General features: G+C 36.5%; 1 protein-coding gene across 5 annotated transcripts in view; it reads left to right on the top strand.

Annotated features, from left to right (window-relative positions):
* Positions 1 to 21,528, top strand: part of PDE7A (phosphodiesterase 7A) — a 75,539-nt gene that overhangs the window by 31,843 nt on the left and 22,168 nt on the right. Inside the window, exons 2-4 of one of the 5 annotated variants that reach the window (XM_061342791.1) lie at positions 8,155 to 8,215; positions 14,998 to 15,030; positions 15,525 to 15,608. In XM_061342791.1, coding sequence (XP_061198775.1) covers positions 8,155 to 8,215; positions 14,998 to 15,030; positions 15,525 to 15,608 — 178 coding nt within the window. Of the gene's footprint in view, positions 1 to 1,168; positions 1,323 to 8,154; positions 8,216 to 14,997; positions 15,031 to 15,524; positions 15,609 to 21,528 lie in introns of those variants that run through there. The other 4 variants (XM_061342788.1, XM_061342787.1, XM_061342790.1 and 1 more) reach the window with 4 other exon arrangements.

Below are 21,528 nucleotides of genomic sequence, written 5' to 3'. Positions count from 1 at the left end.
TGGTTTTTATCTGGCTAGTTTGCAGGGGCACGGGGAGGGGAGAGAATAGAAGAATACATTTTGGAATGTAAGATGTGCTGGAGGAAGCCAGTTACTGAGTCTTCTTCATCCAGTAAACATCCACTGTGGTGTGTCTCCCCCCTTTTCCAGTGGATAGGAGGAAATTAATTTTTTTAGTGCTAAAGCTGCTCCTTTAGTAATCTGTGGTAACTTTCGTATTGTGCATATATGGAATTTGCAATGTGATCTTACAATGAAAAATAATTATAGGAAGAACAGAACCTTCATATGACTTTCAGTTATTCAACTTTATCCTTTTAAACTCATCAATATCCCACACTGTTCCTTCCCCCCCCCACCCCCTCCCGGTAGCTGCTTTTTTCTTCCCCAGACTACATGAGATTTCTTTGTATTTCTGAAATGAATCATTTTTGTCAGTTTAAGATGACAAAAGTTAAAACGGGTCTCAAAGCTGCACCAGGTAGCTGCACCATCAGTTCTCTTGGAGGAGGTTATCTTTCCAGCCCTGGGAAGTGCTGTGGAGAGTGGGAGAGGAGCTGTAGGCAAGTTCAGCCCTCAGAGCAATAAACCAAAACAACATGCCAGTTCAGGTTTGGTATTTAGTGGACAAAAGAGATTAGAGAACAGTGATTGGTTTCAATGATTGCATTTACTTAGTGCATTAACTTTATTTATAATAAGATGCTATGAAAGGAACCTTGAAATATGTTTTGAAGCTCAGTTCATACAGCAGTTCTCAAGGGGGCAGATAAAAGGAACTTGTGAGTATTGGCTATGGTCAAATCAGCTGGAAGCAGACTCTTCATAGCAGTTAAAGACAAGGCAGTATCCTGAATTAGCTCAGGTGGTTTGAGTACTGGAATTTGATCCTGTAGTCTATCCTGCTTTGCTGTATTAAAATGTGCTACCAAAGCACACAATAATGGGTTTTGTTTCCTTTAGCATTTCTGTAGGGTTTATAAGCCTTTTCTATTTGCCATGTCCTCCGGTTGTGGAAGTTTATTGTTGAGTGTTGCATTGGCAGCGAGTTGTCTGGGGCAGTGCCGCTTATGCTGAGCACATTGCTGGGGCTGTCAGGTGACAGCAGCCTTGGCGCAGCTGTTGGTGGTGCAGGCAGCCCCTGCCTGCCTTCTTCTGCCTTCCCTCTGCGCACCGCTTCTCCAGCTCAGACACCCTCACACAGCTTCCGCCCTGGCGGGGATCAGAGAGGTGATTATGCCTCAGGTCTTTGGGGTGATCCAATGGGAATTGCATTGATCTGGTGTTTAGCTCTGATCTTTATCAAATGGATAACTTCTAAGGTAGGCCATTTTATTATTCTGTTTTGACTAACTGGGTTTATAAGTGCCCTGAGAGAAAAGTCATTAAGAACTTCACGAGTACTTATTTTTCTTTTTTAAATCTAATCTGTTTTGGAAACACATCATTCGACATTTAAAATTGTGTTCCTTCAATGCTCATACATGATTTTGTAGCTCTTGACTCTCGCCTGCCTTGAAGTGGGGAGAGTGTGTTTGTAGCAGTGCCAGTTAAGAGACGGGGAAAATAGATCTGAAATGGCTTCTGAATGACAGGGGTTTGCTTGCCTCCCCTACCAACAGATCTTTACCTTTATAGCACTTTTAAGGCTTTGTGAAAATTAGGAAAAACAATTTTAAACATAGTGAGAATAATACAAACTAGTGTATTTTGCTTCCTGGACAGGATATCCTTATTGTATTGTTGATTTCAGGGTTACAGGAGTGGAAATACCAGTTTTGTTTGCTTTTGGGGAATACTGGCCACTTCACTTACTTTGTAGCCTTTCCATTTTAGATGCCTGTCTTTTGAAAAATAACGTGCTAATTGGACACATCAGACAAAATTTTGAGTTCCTGTTCTCTTATCCTAAAGAATGTAAGAGTCCCCATAATGTACACTGTAGTAGTAAATAGAGGTAGGATTGGTGCTTGCTGATGAGACCATGCTCTTCTCAGTATAACTCACTGACTAACCTGGAATTCATTATAAAAAGAGGAATAAATCTAAGTTTAGGATTGTGAAGGAGTGTTAGAATCATTGGAGACAGTGAGAGAGACTGAGAAAAATCAGAGTTCATGCATTTGTGTATAGGTTGGCTTTTTTAAATTAATACACAATACCAACATTCCTGTGCATTTGACAGGAGAATCTGAACAAACATGAATTTGAACTTGTGAAACCAAGCTTTGCCAGGTATCTCTGCCTGTATATTTTGGTTTTTGCCAGTAACAGTTCAACATTTACTAAAAACAAAACTGGCCAGGCTTAGTTGCTGACACTTTTGATAACTTCTGTCACATCAAGAAAAAGACCAGGATACTGTAATGTGGATGTTCACTTGTGAATGATGGTGGATTCTAAATGCTGAAGTTTTACAGCCAGTGTGCTATCTTAATACATACATCGTCCACATTTTACTGCTATACAGTCAAATTACTGTTTTCTGAAACTCGATATAAAAAGCCTGTTTAAGAATTATGTCTGTAATTCAGTTTGGTAAAAGATTCTGTTGAGGTGGGAGAAACAGGAATTCCAGGTAGCTGACATAATACAGTCAAGCATAAAAACCTGCTGCTTCTGGTTGTGTTTTTAAAAGAAACAACTGTTATCAGATTTAATGAATTATTTTTTTGTGTTCATCCGATTATCCTGTTGTGCTGTTGCTTGAGTCCTTCTGCCACTCCAATTTAGTTCCTAAGAGTAATACTTCTGGGTCTGTCTGTCATCACTTAAGTCAATCACACTTCTTTGACTGTGCTTTCTATTCTGATCAATTTCCAGGCTTTTGTTTTGTATATTTTTGTTAAACCTTGAGGTTTTTATGTTGATGAAACTTTGGGTAAATCATATGATGCCACTTGATATAGATCTAAAGTCTAAGAGAAAATACCTTGCAGCTGCTAGTTAGACTTATGTTAGATGTATGTATCGCTAGTGTTGGTAACTATCATTCAAACGATAGGTAAGTTTATAAATGATTGCCATCTGTCTTGGGAAATGGTCATGTGAAATAGCTTTATATGGAAGAAAATACTGTAATTATTATGTTTAGATAGTTAAAGGGGTGTGTGTGTGTGTGTGTGTCTTACAGCTGATTAGCTTTGCCTTCCTGAAATTAACTATGCTTTCTTATCACTGCTTTGATGAACTTTCAAAATACTGCTTTGAACTCGAGTGAAATACTTAGAAAACGGTAGCAGGACTGTTTTGCATTGTCTTGCCTGAGTTCAAATGCGGTTTCTTTACTTTAAAAGAATATTTTTTCCAGTGCTTTAGTGAGTAAACACTTGGTGATGCCTTGTGGAAAACTTAAGTTAGCATGGAGCTTTAAATTACTTGAAATAATGCTAAGAATACATGATGGTCTCACTTTTGAAATCCAGTAATAGTTGGAGAAATACTAATAGTCTAAGTTTCTAATTCTAGGGTCTTACTGTCAGTAAACCATCTTAGAATCTGAAATAGTTTCCAAGTGTGTTTATTTGAGGCAGTGTAACCAGTAAGTTGCAGTTGCCATGAGGTAACACCTTCTCCAAACTTGGTCTTAATTTCCCTTTCTGAAAACAGTCCTCTGATTGTTGGGCAAGTAAGTTGGACAGAAAAGCCAAGTAGGTAAAAGTACCTGACTGGTTGTGGTGCTGTCCTCTGATTTTTCTTTCCCTGCTTTTATGAACTGAAAACTGAACCACAGAATGTGGATTTTTTACTCCCATCAGGAAACATAGATGGTTCTTTCTGGTGTGAGGTAGTGTATTCAGAAGGCCAACAGCTCTACCGGTTTCTGCTGTTACAGAAGGAGACCAGCAGTTGTTTTGCTTGATAGTTCAAAAGCTGCCTTGCTGTGCTTGCCAACAGTAACAGTAGTGCTCTGCTCTGAACTGGATTGGGAAGTCCTTGTGATAAAATTGATACATCAATGGAAATGTTTATTTGGCACAAACACCAGCAGGTGTTCTGTTTCCAAGTGTTACGTGCATATGCTGTGCTCACTAGCATCACTGAAGTAGCTTCCCTTTGAAGATATATGTGTGCTATTTTGGCATGTCATTTCCATTGCATGGCCGTTAATAATATCCTGTACTCTTGTGAAAAGATTTCTTCAGAAATATCTGAGTTAGAATCTGTCTTCTGGTAGATACTCCCTTCATCTGTGTTTGTAGAGAACTTGTATGGTGGTTGTTCTTAAAGGATTAATGGATCTTTCACTTTAGTTTGAACTTGTTCCATTCACTTTGTGGAACAAAGATTTGGAAAAAAGAGGAGAAATTAAAGCTTTTCTTACTGTATTGCCCTTTGGAAGACTAAATGACACTCTGAAAACCTCACCTTAAATTTCATGTTAAAGTCCAGTGTAAACAGTCATTCCCAGTTGTCTTTTCTGACATCCCTCTTCACTGCTGAAGCAGTGTGCACCCAGTTCAGATGGCTGTGCTCATGCCTGGGAAGGAGTGGAGCAGTTAAGAACCTCACCTAATCATTTGGGAAATTTGTTGAATCACTTGGACTCTGGCAGACACTCCCACCAGACCAAGTTGCCCTTGAAAAGGGAACCTGCCTAAACACAAGGATTGTATTCAGTTTGAGCACTAGTAATTCTGTCTGCCTGTTGGAATGATGCTTATTTGTTAGAGATTTGTACAGAAGGTCAAGGAGTTCAATGTGTTAATGGTTATTAACAGGTACAAAGCCTCAGGTACACCAAAGAGGTGGAAAAGATCTAGAAAGAAATTTTTACACCAAATGAGCTAAAAATATTAATAATAAAATGGCATTTTGAAGTGTCAGGAGTCAAGCTCTATTCGTGCAGTTTTAGTCAAGGTTGCTGTAGGCTGGCGGAGCATACGCTACAGTCATCTCAGCTGTGTAATTAAGGTAGATTTTTAGTGTAAGTATAATCTTGATGTCTTGGTGTAGGCCACAGAGAGTGCGCCTTTGATTAGCAATGAGGGAGGAGGCATTTTTGGTGGTCAGCAAGGGTAGAATCCTGGTGATTAAATTATTTGAACCACTGGGCACTTGATTTCTTCAAGTTTGCTTACGAATTTGCTGCACATGGCAGTTCACATCTTGTTAGAAGCTGATGCATTAAATCTTACCTTTCTCTTTGCTGGATTCAAAAAGTGGAATCTGGACAGAGTATCTTAAAGAACCACTGGTGGGGTAGATTAAATCAAATTTTTTTGCCTTTTCCCTTGCATTTTTCTGAAGTAATATAGGGGTAGTATAACAAGCACACTGACAGTATTATTTGAAGTGGGAAAACAGGCAGTATAACTCAACCTGTGCTACATAGTCTGTAACCTATTTGCAGTGTAAGCTGACACAAAGCAATATGTGTCTGCATGAGCATAGGATTATTTAATTTCTCTACTTATCACAAGTTGCTGAAAACCTCTGTACCATTAGCTCCCCCCTCTGTCTCTGACTGCCCACCACAGTGCTCCTAGCTGCCTGTACTTCCCTTAATTTGCCTGATCTGAAGGTACGAGGTGTGACCACTCATCACCCACCCTGTATCTATCCCTTGGTGAAACCTGCCTATAAGTATTTTCCTTTTGCATATTTTACTTAATACATTCCATGAATGAAGGCACTTTACGACCTCTACCCTTTTAGCAAAATCAGCTGAAATTGTCCTACTACTTTTGAAGAATTAGTCATAAGGTTTTCACAGTAAATTTTCTCCTTTTCTTTAGGACACCGTGCTTTGAAAGGTAATTTTAAAAGGATTTGATTGTTAAAATATTCCTACGAGATCTTTCACAATCCTTGCAGAATGAAATAACTTGCTTGTAAAGGAACTGGTTTATTTTTAAAAAAAATGTGGTTTCTCTTTGACCTGGTGGATATACTGCTTTATTTAACAAACAATATTTTAGAGAGTAAGTAATATTTTAGAAAAAAAAGGATTTATTTTTCAGTAAATTCTTACATATTGTTCTCTTTCTCAGAGACTGATGTTCCAGTTGGGCATGGTTCTTCTAGCTGCATGTGTGCTTGGCTTTCTCCTGTGTTAGATTACAGAACTGTACTGGACATGTCCAGAAATCTGTGATAGACAGGTGCAAATTGCAAGTTAGCACTAAATTACATCACTGATTGTGCCTAGTCAGTGATATGAAATGTTCCAGGCTACTGCAAATATACCCAGCTGAGATGTGCTGAAATTCAAACATAGGTTATATGAAGAAATTTGTAAATCTTAGTGGGAAATCAGCATCATTTTCTGGCTGATGAGTTGTATTGCTGCCTTTGCCATCAGGACAGGCACATTGCTGTGAGAAATGCAGTACAGACATATTTGAGGGAAGGGTTATTTGCATGATTTCTGATTTTCCAAGGAAATAAGAGAATAAAAGCTAAAATAACAAAACTGCTGCACAGGGACTTCTTCCATGTAGTCTTCACAACAGCTACTATAATTGGACCCCGTTTGGAGCTAGGTCTTTGGTCATTTCTGTAATTAAATATTAATATTCCCGTTGGAAAAGCTTCTCTGGCTTCAACTGTAATGCTTTCTTTTTTGTTTTAACATGAAAAATGTAACAATTAAGTGTACTTCTGGGTTTGGAGTCTTAGCACATCAGTTGTACAAATCATGCTGAGAGTGTTTGTTAATCTCTAGTCTTTCTTTGTGTACATCCAGTTTGTTCTGTAGATAGATGCATGTAAGCAATTTTGCCTTTTCCCCTTTCCAAGTAATTTGTTTAATTATCTCTTTTTCTTTAAGAATTAATTTCAGTACCCAATATCTGTTTTTCTGTCCCGTTTCCTAACATGGCTTAGTTTCCCATCTTTTGAAGTTGGTCGTTTTCAGGTGGCTGTGTGTACCTGGTATAGTGTTGTTTCTGCTACACAGCAGAAAAAAAATAGGTGAGTGCATCCGCCTCCAGGCTGGCTTTTACCTAAAGTTCTCAAAGGGGTATGGTAACCCTTTGTGGCACTGAAGACTTTTCTGTCCTAAGTATAAAGAAGCAGCATGGTGGACAGGGATAGATCATAGGAGTTTTTAACGTACACAGATACACTCACAAAAATCTTACTTTAAAGAACAAATGTTGTGAACTGGCAAAATTGAGTTCTGATTGTGAAGGTGTTCCTCTGATCCCTAGGGTTAAGAAAGAACATTAATGAATGCCCCAGGAAACAGCAGAAGATGGTGAAAGTGCAATAAAGGCAAGGCGTGAGGCTGGGTGCTAGCTTTGAAGACTACCTGATGCCAGTGTTGTGTAACTATGAGAACATTCATCCAGCTTTTAGCTATTAGAGGGAGGGTTCACCACACTTGTGGGAGACTTACTGGATTATAGCTATTATCGCATCAGTTGAATATGGAACATACGTACTTTGTGTAGGTAAAAAATACAGCCTACATGCGTGTATCTTGGTGTCATGTAAGACTCTTCTAGACTTCTATCATCAAATGTGAAATTCTGCGCACTTGTTTTCTTTAAACTGCTCTTACGTGTTACATCCTGCTTCAGGGTACCTTGATTTGCCTGCAGAAAGTACCCAGTGAAATGCAAGTAGCATGTGGCAGCCAAGTCCTGTCCTTGCAGAATATAGGTTGAATTCCAAGGACTGCAGTAATGGTGTCATTTGAGTTCTCTTACTTCTGTTAGAACTACTTTTAGCTTTGAAAGACGGAAGTGCCACATAGGTAAAAATAAACAAATAAAGCAGGAAGTACAAGTATTCATTTTAAGTATTACTTTCTAAAAGGCTCCAAGGAGCATGTTTGGTTTTTTGGTTTTGTTTGTTTTTTTTTGGGGGGGGTGGTTTTTTTGTTTGTTTGTTTGGTTTTTTTTGGTCTACTTAATCTTATTCTATGTCTTTCTTTTTTTCCCCATAAGGATGTTTGAGGAGCATCTGGAAAGAAATTGGGGTGGGGAGGAATATTTTTCTCCACACTCTGATCCTGTCCTTCCTTTGTCCCTTCCTAAAACAAAATCAGTATTTACATAATTGAAAGATGCATGTTCAAATGTAAAAAAAATAATTTTGACATTTAAATTGGAATGTCTTTGATTGGAGACTTTATTTTCATTTCAATTTAAAAATGATTCAGTTCTAACTTGCATAACATACACTTTTTATTTTTTTCTGTTTCAGAGACGTGGAGCTATTTCCTATGACAGCTCTGATCAGACTGCATTGTACATTCGTATGCTAGGTAAGCGTGATATTTCCTATATTGCAAACTTCTAATGTGTATGATTGATTAAAAGTATTTTTTTTATATTTGAATTTTTAAACTTGTCGTTCCCTTTCTCCTCAATAATATTCTGGTTAGATTCTTTAGAAGAGTTTGGGTTCTTTTGTGGTGACTTTGGAATATTGGGTTGTTTGCCTTTGCCTTTTTTATTTTTTTTGAGTTAACCATTGTTGGATGTTTCACTTCTATATAAAAAAAAATATAAATCTTATAATTAACTGAACATGTTTGGTAGAATTTAAGTTTTCCAAGTGACTCATGATTGAGCTTTATTTCTGTGATGGAATTTATCAGCTCTGCGTGGTAACTTTGTGGGTAAAACCATAGCTTAGAGAACATTTGTGTGAGATTTACCACACACTTTTAAAAGTGCAACACTGAGGCTATGAAATGCTCAGGCTGTTCTTAAAATAATGATATGATTTTAAACAATACTTCTTTTATTAATACAAGAAGATGATTTGAGAAGGGAAAGGATGCATTACAGGGCCAGTAGCTTAGTCAACTTACTGAAGAATGTTTCCAGAGTAGCAACTAGACAAAGGGTAAAGCCAAATTTAAAATGAAAGGACAGAATTAGGGGAAGCACCTGGGGGAGACCCTCTGCAATAGTGAGGGCATTAGGTCAGTGGTTGGGAGGAGAAAAATGCAAAGCTCTTGCAGATCTGGCTGTCGGATTCAGTACTTCCAGCACCTCTTCTAGAGGTTGCTGTTGGTGCAGATGGCATGGGGACTGTGTATGTACTTTGTCTGTTTCACTGCGAAATTATGCCACTTAATTTAAGCCATCTTGAGCTATGATTTTATGTTGAAATGGACTACAAATGCTTGTATGATGTCTTGCACAGCTCAGTGAGCATCATCAGCTAGTGATTATGAATTCTTGAACAGCTCCAACTAAATCAGCCAGATTTAGTTGCCCTGAGTCTTTTCAGTTTAGTTGTATATTGTATGTGTTAAAGCCCCCAGAAATTCCTAGCTGCATTCTCTATGAATTTGAAGTTGTAAGCTATATGCATGTGTACACATTTATGTTTATGTATATAAATTTAGTCATAACCTATGTATGTAGGTATACACATGCATATGTGTATATAAATCCAATTTTGACTTGATATATTGACATTTTTGTTTTTCAATTATTTTGAATTTTTTTTTAAGCTTGCTAAGTTGTTAAAACTCTAGCAGTGACTCTACTGAAGGATTTTTTGATAAGGGAATGTAATTTGGAGATTGGTTATGAGGAGGAGGACAGAAAATGCTGGCTTCTAAATGTTTGTTGAACAGACTGCTGTTTTATTGAATTTTAATTTCAAAAGTTAAAATAACTTTTTCATTTTTAATCATCCTTTTTGCAGGATGAATGCTAGAGTTTTTCAAAACATTTTTTTTCTCTTCTAGCCATAAAATCAAGAAAGGAAACTCAGGCCTGAGGTAGTTTTGTTTCCTTGATTTTGTGATACTTGCTTTTAAACTAAATATATTTTATGCTGTGTTTGTGCTTCAAAATCCTACAAATTGAGTACTGTTAATTCCACAGCAGGGGAAATATGTTTTTATTTTTAAAATGAACTGATATACTTGAATAAAAGGTACTGTAAATACATGTCTGTGGTTTTATCTTTATAAAATTAGTTTGCTAATGATAGAAGGCCAGCTTGTAGGAAATTAATTCTTAATTTCTGGGGAGAAGAATTGATTTCTTTGCTATTTTAGATGTTTAACTGTACCATGAAGTAGTTAGGCCCGTTATTTCTGTAGAGGGGTTTGTGATAATGTTCAAGTAAATCTCGAAGAAAGTAAAGCATGACTTCCTGTGATACTTGATATATATACCTGAACTAAGGGAAAAATAATTTATTTTGAAATCTTTCTCTGACTTCTCATAGGCAGAACTAGAATATATTCAGAATGTGATGTTAAATAAATTAAATTTTCACTTATTCTCTCCTTGGAATGAATTCTTAGACTGTGATTGGTGCTTGTATGAATAGTATAGCTCTTGCTGGCATCCATTGCTGTTCAGTGATGCTAGCTATTCAGAGGCATTTAAAGGTTTGACCTCTTCTAACTTTGGCTGGGGGAGGAGGGTACCAACAAGCAAACAAAAAATTGCTTATTGGATGTTTGAATCAGTATGCTAAAGTTGTATTACTTTTTCACTTGTTGGTGATGAATTTGTTTTCCCAAATGTTACCTACATTATATTGTACAAGTTAGCAGCTATTTACAGATTCATTGCTGTTGTATTTGCAAATGGACTGTAAAAAAGACCAGCCTGAAAGCTGAACAGTTGGATGCATTGGAATGTAGGTACATTCATATTGGAGTAGATTCAAGAATGAATATATTAAGTTAGAGTTTTTTTGAAGAAATGTGAAGTACTGCATTCCCCATACAGTACTGGGAAGGATTCCATTTTGGTTTTTATTTATCTTTGTATATTTTAGCAGAGTGAGCTCCAAGAAATCCTCAGCTGTAACTTAATGGGAAGTTAGGCATGGTCATGAGAGGTTTTGCCTATTACTTGTTTATTATTCAAAACAGACTGTATTTAATAATAAAATGTACCTCCATAAAGTGTTTATTTTAGCAGACCAAAAATACAAAACTAAGGGTATCTAGGACACCTCCCTCTGCCTCTGTTTAATTGTGCTGGCTGTAGAGTTGCTTCCTTCAGCATTTTCAGGCGATTCCAGTGGGAATACAATGGAAATTCATTTGCGCCAAGTAAAGAGAAATTACTGTGATATGGCGGTGTTTCAAGGTTCAATTTAAAAGATCAAAATCTAGGTGCACACAAATAAACAACTAACTCTTAGCTGTCTTCATCAGTGTCGACATAAACAAACAGTGATGACTAATGACTCATCTGTCATACCCCATTCCCAAAATATACACCAAGCCATTCCTGAGTGGCTTATTTACTATTTTAAAGTATAGATACAGATGCAGCATTGTAGAATTTTTCTTGTAAGTCCTTGGAAGGTCTAATATATCTGCATCGCCTCATTCAGCTGCTTCTCTCAGCAACTATGAAGAATTCTCAGAATTTCTTGTAAGTGCTTCTGTGTAATCTTGATACTTTCTTGATTTTTCTCTCCCTTCCTTTTCTGGTTTCCTTTTCTTCTTGTTATATATTGCCTGAAAATTTTGCTGTTGTTCATGGGGTAGAAAGAGTGGGGCACTGACTACTTGTATTGGGAAACATGCACCTCTGAACTTAAACTGGAGCATTTTACCCTCCTTTAGAGGTCTTCATCACTTCGAATGGGAAACAGTGGAGGCAAGCTACTGTGTAATGGAGGTGTGCTCTCTTCTCTGATAGCAGTTACATTATATTCCTTTTGCTTCAGTTCTAGCATACTCGGCTGACCTGTCATCTATTTCTGCAACAAATTTAATAGGAGCTTTAATCTCTGAAGCTAGTTATTCTTTCTGGAAATCCTGCTCTTCACAACTTCGTGACTTTGACTTGGGTGGTTTACCTTGAAGTAATTTCTGCTCCCAGCTGCCTTCTGTGATCTCTGAGATCTCTGCCCCTGCTCTAGAAGTCCTTGGCTCCACAAGCAGCTGCTGCATTGTTACTGTGCCGCACTGGAGTATTAGGGTAGCAGAAACTATGTGCTGTGTAACCCTAATGCACAGGGATGTCAGCTATGGCATTTCAGCTGCCTCGTAAGTATCAGAGCTGTCCTTGCGGTGTGAGCAGGAATCTTGAGAGAGGGGTAGGAACCAAACAGTCTGTCTCAAGGTAAGTTTTATTACAGCCCTGATTCCGGTTCAGTTTTCAGTTGTAGCTGCAGACCTTCCTCTTGCATTCCTTCTTCCAGTATTTATTCAGTCTTCAACTGAGTTTCTGCCTGTATGGCCTTTGTCTTAAAAATGCAAGCAATCCTGGTCACCTAGAACTATTCTGGAAAAAAGAAATAAATCTAGTGAAGTACTCAGCCAGCAGCTATTTTGTCATGTTGTGCACAAAATCAGATTGTTGTTGAAAGGAAGGCTTCATGGTTTTCAAACCTTTTTTTTGATTCTTAGATTTCACAGAAACTCTTACAAAGGAAAAGAATTGTTCCTGGAAGTCCACTGTCATTAAGATGCTGGACTTGAATGTGTTCCCCTAAGGAAACACAGGAGTCTCCTCAAACTAGCTAAAATTGCTAAAGAAGAGACACTTGGGATTAAAATGATTAGCTTGCTACCATTTCTGCCCCCTCCCGGGAAGTTTACTTGTTAAGCACATGGTGTGACCTGATGATTTCAGAAGATTTAGTTGTGACTTTGATTTATTTTTTCTTTTTTTTTTTTTTGTAAAGTCTGGTTAATGAAAAGTATTCATAAGTTCTTTTGTTTTAGAATTCTGTTGTTGAATTTTAATTATCTTTCAGCGACTATAATAATGATTGGAATTCTGTTGCTGTTTGAAGGAACAATATATCGGTATCCTTTTACCCGATAAAAGTAATCTTAAATCTGAAATATCTTCAGCCTTTTTGCAAAGTTACCCATGATGATAAACATGTCTATGTCATTTCAGAGTCACAGGGTTAAGAAAATCCTGTACAGGATTTCCCAAGCAAATAGATGCAAATATGTTGTGTGCAAGCACAATGAAGTGGGTGCATTTGGGTGGCTGGCAATCTTTGCAGGTCAGATTAACTGAACAGTGAATGCATAATAATGTTCCAGAATTTCTGGATATTTTGGGACTTAACTATGCATATGTAGTAGAGATTAGTTTCACTTTGCTGATAGTACATAATTTCATGATGTGTTTTTGTGTAGCTAGTTTAGTTCTATTACTTTTTATGTTTTGATATACATAGAAACTTCAGATGGTATCTTCAAATCCCACTTATACCAGTTTTTTCCAAGCATATTTATTATCTGAAATCTTGAAAAATGCGGTAGTTCTGTACAGTGATAATGGAGACAGCTTTTATGCCTTTGATTTGGCCTAATAAGAATTTTTACTTTGTTTACTGTGATAAATTCCAGTCCTGTGAAAGTGGTATCTTTTTCCAGAATAAATACAAATTATTATTAAAAAAAAAATGCCACATTTTACCTTGTTTTTAGTGTATCATTTATTTTGGTTAACTAGTCCTATAAACAGATGTTCTACTTACTCCTGTTTGAAGCAGTGTAGTTCATTATACTTCTGCATTTCACTTGTAGACATTTTCTTGTTTTCCTACTCAAGATCTGCAACACTGTAGGGATTTCAAGAGAACGGGGATACTGTTATTCTGTCCGCACTGTTAGACTAGTAGTAAATGAACAAAGCAGAATTTTTCAAGATACCAATTATCAGATGAACCTGTTTTGCTATTTGAAGAATTCCTTGTTACTTTTCAGGTATTCTTCTGTAAACTTACTATTCTTGACACTTTGGACAAGTAAACTGTTCACCAAAATCTAGTTTACACTGACTGAAACTACTTGCTAGTTCACCTTATGGTTAGTAAATATGGAATGTTAAAACTGCCCTGAAAACTAAACATCATCTTTTCTGTAAAAAATTAGCTCAAACTCTTTTAATTCAACTGGTGAACTCATTCAGACAGCTGTAGCTATGACTGGTTTCCCAGGTAAATATTGGTGAAAGGTAATGAAAGTTGCATTTTCCTCCGTGTATACTGGTATTTTCACACACAGCTACTAATGCATTTGCCTCTTCTTTTCCAAAATATCCTCACTTTTTCCTTTTTATTAATTTACTTTGTAAATAGTATTCATCAGTTGCTTGTGCCTAACAGAAGAATTCTACAACTTGCTGCCTCTGTATTGCCTGGAACAAGACGAGCCTCTTGCACTCTGCTCAGATGAATGCTTGAAACTTCTATAAGTAATACACTGTCAGTGTCAGACAAATAATATTTACAGGTAGTAATTGGGTTACTTTCCCTAGCAGCTCTGTTAAGATTTTCAGTTTCAAATAAACAGAGGAGTAGTAACTGAAAACCACATATTTGGTATGTTTTTACTGATACATAAACCCAGACTCATCTGGGGAGCCATGGGCCTACTTATCTCTTTGTGGTCCTTCCAACGTGTCTTACAAGATAACATTCACGTGAAGTGTGTCACTATAGATAATGGCAGTGTTTATAGATATGTATCTCTAGAAAGTTACCTGTTAAGTATTAAAAGTATAATACTGATTATTAGTTAGTGTCTTTAGCTATTTTATGACTAATTGATTGCTTTGGTGTTACAAATTACCAGGTTGGAGCAGAAAAGGGAAAAACACTCTCAAGCTGTTACCAGTTTCTGTAAATTAAATCACTATATTTTAATTTTATTCTTACAGAATCAGTCTTTGTTCCTGGAGTTAAATACTTAGTTTTGAGTCATATGAAAAAAGCTGTGTTTGAGGAGAGGAGAACACTACATTAGAAGGGTTTTCATAATTTGAAACCAGAACGTTATCACATCTTAAATTACATTTCTCTTTTTTTTTGTTAGGATTTGAGGAGAGAAACATTATTACATTTGATCCTCAAAGGTTTGCTCAAATTTGTAACTGCTAAAGGATTTTAAGTGAAAGCTTTTAATCCAGGTGAACTACTTATATTTGTATGCATTAATGCCTAATGAAAGAATACTGATCAGCTTTCAGTTGGTAATATGCATAAGTAGAAATCAACTAGCATGCTAAAAGATTTAGGTTGAAGCTAATTGCAGTGCAAAATAGTTTGATAAAATTTTAATACTGAGTTTTGGTATTTTAATAGGCTCTTGTGTAATATTCAAACAGCTGAGCGCAAGTAAGTAAATGCTAGTGGGAAAATACTCTTCTGTAATATAAACCCATAGTGTAACTAGCTTATTTGCTAAAAGCTACCATTCTAGAAGTTGACTCTTTTTGTATTATACCAAATGTTATCGTTTTATGTGTGTTACTGAGGAACAAATCAACTTTTAATGTTCTTGTTTCCTGTCATATTAAGGTGCATTTTTACCATACTGGTGTAGCAAGCTGTTCCTACTTTCATCTGAATGCTTCTCACATGCTTCTGGCAACGTATGCTTAGGCAGGAGAGATTTTTGACAAGAAAGCATGCAGTTGCATGTTTAACAAGTCTTCAAACTTTGTTTTGAATTTCACCTTTTAAAACACAAAAGCATTGAAGTAGGCCTATTGTTTGAATAACCCTCCTCCATTAAGTACATGAATCTTTACCCCTCCAGGCTATGTTCATTTGCATTTTATCTCTGCCACTCTTCCACACTTTTATTTCACTCTTGACCCTGTTTCTAGGAGATGTGCGAGTAAGAAGTCGGGCAGGATTTGAAACAGAGAGAAGAGGTTCTCATCCATACATTGATTTCCGTATTTTTCACTGTAAGTATTTAAAAGCAGATAAATGACAAATAAAGGCTTCCATTAATTTCAAATACTGAGCCTCTAAAAATAAAGTTAGCAGCTCATATAGCAAGGCCATTTTTTATACTACATAGGAAAATCTTTCATGCAACTTCATTACCAAAAATAGAAGAGGACAATTTTCACTGCTAAATTTTTGGTTTAGAAAAATACAATTTTAACTCATTGAATCCCTGTGAAAATGGAGATTATCTTATATCCACTGATGCCACTTATAGCCACTGATGTGTGTGCCGAGTTCTTGGCAGGCACAATTGGTTAAGAATAATACTTTCCTGCTTTTATAAAGCAGCAGAAGGGTCTAGTCCAGGATGACTTTTAAACACAACGTAGGTGTCAATGTTTTGACCTTATCATAATCAGTTAACATTACATTACTCAAACTTGTAGCTAGGACTTAATTTTATTTTTTTTTTGTCATAGGTCTTAAATAAAGATTCAAGTGTGGTAAGGAAACAGGAGGCTAAATTGTTTTGATTGTGTTTTAGGAAACGTTTTTCTCAGAAGTGGTGCAAGAAGAATATTTTCAGATAATTTCACTTTTTTCTCTAAACCTATATTGTTATAACTAAATATGTCAGAAGTGTAATATAAAAGCTTCAGAAACCACCAAGCCAATATGCAGCAAAAATGTAGGGGATTTATCTTAATTAAATTATGCCAATAATATTAATGTTATTAAGTGTCATAAATTATCTGCACCAACATTGTATCAACACAGTTCCAAGTATTCTGAATGGAATGGAGAGAATTAGGAAAACTTCATGGTAACAAGTGTGGTTGTTGTAATTACTTTATTATAAAAATGAGTGGCAGAAACTGGTCTAATTAATATTCTGATCTTAAATGAACTTTTAAAAGTAGATCACCAGTTAAATTTAAAATTCTTAAAGTCTGTCTCATTCAAAAGTTAGCATCATAAAATAGGTGAGAAAACAAAGTTTGAAGAGTGCTCTATTAATTTTTTTGATAAAGATAATAATTCCTTCTCAAGTCCTGATTATTCTATTGAATATAATAAAAATTATCTGTAGAAATAGCACACAAGTTATGAATGCTTAACTGTCTTTTGTATATATATGTGGCATTTCATGCTGATACAGGAAAATACTAACAGAATTATTAAAAGAGCTACTTGTTAAGTCAGTCAACGTATAGTATTACTACTGTTGTCAAGTTAAGTGTACTTTCTGTGGGTACTCATTACACTGTTTCTTCCCATCCTGATGATTGTATATCAGGCAGATCATGACTGATCAGGAAGAGGATTTTCACACCCTTTCTTCTTGCCCCTACTTGTTCAGGCCCTCACCAACTTTTAGCAACATCAACTGTGGTGTCTGATGACAGTGAAGAATGTTTCTAGGAGGCCCAAAAAATTCTTTGGCTGTAACTTCCTCTGGAGTCAGCTGCTGTGGCAATTTTCAGAGTTGCCATGTTATAGTTGGAGTTTCTTGTACTTCATGATTGTGAGCTGTTTCAGTCTTGCTGTTTGACTTCAGGCTACTGCTGCATCATGGAGTTTCCTTCGAAGCTGGCAAGGAATTCAGCCCCAACTCTCACTGTATCACTAGACTATGCATTTGCAGATTTATTTTTTTTATCAGTAAAATGTTTTCTTTTTCTCTGCCCTGCAGATTGAGCCCTGATTATTGTCTCCTTACTTGTTTAAAGCAAAAGGTGTTTCATATCATACTATCAGACTGCAGGTAGAGAGAGATTGCGGGAATCGGATTTGACCTCATTTTTAGGATATTCTCTCTACCCTCCCCCTGGAACTCCAGAAGGATTTTGCCACATAGGGCTACATGGCTGAAAAATGTTCACCCATATGAGTAATAGGCAGCATGTGAGAGGAGCCAGTTGAGCCAGCCCACACTTCTTTGCTTGGGGCAAAACTGGACTGAAGAGGGTCTGTTCTGCAGCTGAAGCAGACTAAACCATCTGAGTGTTGGCTTTTTCTTTTTCCCCCCCCTCCACCACACGTGTGTTCTGAACATAAATAATGTATGGATGTGCTTCCTTCATGGTGTTTGTAAAGTTTCACTGTAACTTTCTTCTGTGACTTTTACTTTGTAGTTCTAAATAATTTGCACTGATCGTTGCTTACCTGTTTTGCAGGTGACTTACATGCTGGCTGTCATTCACAGTGTTGAAGCATTATTGCCATTTTGTATTTTGCTTAGCTAACTTTTATTGTTAAGCATTATTTTCCTTTTTTTGTCAGTGATGTTTTGTGAAGAAGTTAAAGGTCTTTCAGGAAGTCCAGCATAATAATCTGCTGACCTGTTCTCTTTTTCTAGTATTTCATTAATAGGCTCTTAACCCAATGTCTAATTAGTATGTTTGGAGAGTACTGAATTCTAAATACATTATTCTATTTTCAGGAAGCTGCTGATGTTTTGTTTTGGTTTCTTTTAGCGGTCACTTGTGTTTCGTAGCATGATTTTTTAACTTGCCCCTTCAACTAGCGTTACCAAAATAAAGTTTGTTAGCATTTAGTTCTTAAAGACACTTCTGTTTCTTCTTAAGGATTGCACGCCCAGTGTCTGCAACTTCATGCCAGAGTTCTGTAATTGACACATGAATATTCAAGTTTCTAAATTGACTAAAGTAATCTCAATAGTAACTTCTTTCAAAAATCTTTAAATCTTTCTTAGATTTCAAAATCATTGTTGGGAAAGTGTCTTTGTTACTAAAGAAGGTATGGGAGTCATATCTGAGGGTTATTAAATGCAGAATGCACAGATGATTAGACTTCTGTGTGATAGTTTTTCTACTATATTATCTGTTATTCCAAAAGTCACATTTTTATAGCTGATTGCAGGAAGTAGCCAGGAGGAGTAAACAATTTTTTTGTTTCAACAAGACTGCTTCCCAATGCATGGGGAAAGTCAGGATTGCATTTTTCATGTTGGTCTGTTGATTAGCATCAGGACATCATCAAGTGGTAGTTTTTTCTGTTACTATGGTCTGTTGATTATGTCTGTGTGGGACCATGAGTGTAAACTCATGTTAGTGGCCAAAAGCCATCATTTCTGGATGGGAAAGAGCAGTCACAAAACTTTCTTCCTCAGAAGTAATTTTTTTACCTTAAATATAATGGTCTGGTTTTGTTCAGTGGATATACGTATTTCATAGTTGCACAGTAAATTGCATACACTTTAATATTGATTCGAATATAGGGCACTGGATCTACTTTGTCACTTGTCAGGTAACAAGGAAGGAGTTCGGCAGTTTACTGTCTAGCAACTCAGCATGTGCTGCTTGGTTTTCGGTGAAGTTACCGAAGAAGTGATTGCAGTGGTTATAACTGTTTTTGCTTTCTGCTGGTTTACAAATAGATGACTGTTAACATCACAGATAGTAATTCAGTCTGCAGCATAGACAGGGTATGTTGGTAAAAGCTAATGCAAACCGAAATCTTTGGTAGAGGAACTGGTAAATGACATCATAAAATATTTCCTTTTTCAGTGCTAGCAAACCAGGGTTTGTTTTCTTGCTGTTGAAAGGTTGTCAATAAAGTCTGTTGGTTTTTATATGCATCTGTCTGTGTGTATATATACATACACACACATAAGCTTTAGAAAGTTTGATTATGTTTGCCTAGCACAAACAAGCAAAAGAATATGTGATGTGCCCTAATCACTCACTGTTTCATCTGAAAAACCGGAACGATCAGTAAACGTGCTCAGTGCTTTATGCAGTATATTTTAGTGAGGACGTGAAGCCAAAATTAATAAAGTGAAGCTGAAGTGAATCATTAAGATAACAGCAAAAATATTGGGAAGTGTCTTAAACAGATACAAATCTAATGCTTTCAAACTTCCTTTTTAGGAAGGGGTTGTTGGATATAGTCTGGGAGAACCGGATAAAAACCAAATACTTGGGTTTTGTGGAGAGGAAACATTTTTTTTCTTCTTGCTTTTCCTGTTGTGTCTGTACCAGAACAGATAAGATCTTGTCAAAAGTTTTGTAGAATTCTCTTGTGCCGCTCCAGTATGAGCTTCTAGGAGATTATGATGTTGCCAACGTGTGGCTCTTTCGTGTTTCATAGATAACCAGATGTCATATTTGTGAGTTAAAATATCTTAGAAGATGGGGGTTAGAGTTAAGCAGTATGTTTCTGTAAATGTTTAGGAATTACCCAAATTTGAATCAAATTGATACTTGCCTACAGCACAGTGCTTCATGTAAGAGACAGAATGATGTGATTGGAACTTAAGACTACATTGATAAGCGGTTCTTAGTTGTATGTGGAGCTTTTTAATCAAATAAGGGAAAGGAAGAGATTAGGTGACTTCAAGAGTACAAACACATGAAGAAATTCCAAAGTTTACCTTTGTTATACAACTTTCAGACTGTTTACTTGGAAATCACAGTTCACAGAACATTTTGCATGCTACTCTGAGATCTTGAAATGATGTCAGCATCTACATCTTGCAGTGTTGCTTTAAACTTTCCATTTTTTTTTTGCTTACAAATCATTTGAAAAGGTTTACCTTGGACAATGAATTTAGACTTTCCTTGGGTGAAACAAGTTAAAATCCAAATTGATTGCCTTAAATAGTTGGGAAATCTGTGTGTAGCAGCACCTGATTACAGTTTTGACAATACTATGTAGAGGTTAAGGTAAAATGAGCATAGTCCAGGTGAAGTTAAATGCCCCTTTTTTCTATTCAGGAAAATAGAGGAATTACCTAACTGAATCTGGTTAAGAATAATTGTCTGTCTTGTTCAACAGTCTACTGTGAAGCATGCTTAGTTTCATAATGAATAATGCCATGCAAGATTTCTGTGTGGTCGTAGGTTGAATGAAGTATTTGTTTCTCTGTGAAAATGCCAGCACTGAGAAGTGAAAAGCTTGTACTCATGAGATTTGTTTAAAAGCCGCCTTTCTGTGAAGGATGGATTCTGAAATTGCCATCTATTCACAATCCAGATTATTCAAATAGATGGTTTCCCTCAATGTGGGAGGAATTTTGACTTTGGTTTAGTGTGGAAAACCCAGTCACACAAGGGGGAGTCACAGAAAATGTCTTAAATACAGCTGTGACCAAAGGAAAGCAGTGAAGATAAAGTAAAAAGTGAGCTTGGTTAAGGAAGATTTCAGGGTAGAAGCTTCCAATTAAGAATGCAGGACAGATTAATTTTATTTTAATTGTATTTATTTTCCTTTTGCTATCCTATACTGTTCTTTTACCTGTAACTTCAGGCATGTGTGCTCTGGAATCTTGCGCTGGTACAACTCAGTGTTTTATTGCTGAGGTACGTTTGACCTTAGAAGAAGACACAGTCACATTCAATTTTTTTTCTTGTTTTGAGCCTCTCCAATGTGTTCCTTATTTTTAAAGGCTTCTTTTGGTTAAAAAATGGCCAATTTGGCACAAAGCATGTGAAAATTTGTTTGTTTTAATCTCTGCCTCTGGTTTGATTTTTGTGTTGACAGTCATACAAACTTTTAAGGGGTATTAATTTTTTGTCAACCATGATGTGTTACTTTTGAATTCTTTTATTTCTTGGGGTGAAAGGTAGCCAGAAAGGATTACTTGATGGTTCTGTCATTCCCTGACTGTAGAACCGGAGAGTTCTAGGGTACCAAAGAACAGTGCTTTCTTAGAGGACGTTGAGTAAAGGATTTGGTGATGGTCTGGAATATATTATCCTCCTTTAGGGAAAAGAGTTGCACCATTATGTTGTGTACTTGTTCAAAAGCCTCAGTATATTGATTAACACAGCATAACCCATTTTTTTTAAGGGATATATGTGTATTTTGGTGATAGTCTACTAAATATTTTGCTTCACTGAGGTTTGTTAGTTCACGCTATGTTGTGAGCTGCAGATTTACTTTGCTTGATGGGTGGATTCAGGTTAAAAA

This window comes from Neopsephotus bourkii, unplaced genomic scaffold, assembly GCF_033783945.1.
Source record: "Neopsephotus bourkii isolate Nb327-2 ecotype Australia unplaced genomic scaffold, CSIRO-AGI_Nbou_v1 NB_1820, whole genome shotgun sequence".
NCBI lineage: Eukaryota > Metazoa > Chordata > Aves > Psittaciformes > Psittacidae > Neopsephotus > Neopsephotus bourkii.
Note: the sequence above shows the minus strand (reverse complement) of the source record. Positions and strands in the feature narration are given on the sequence as shown.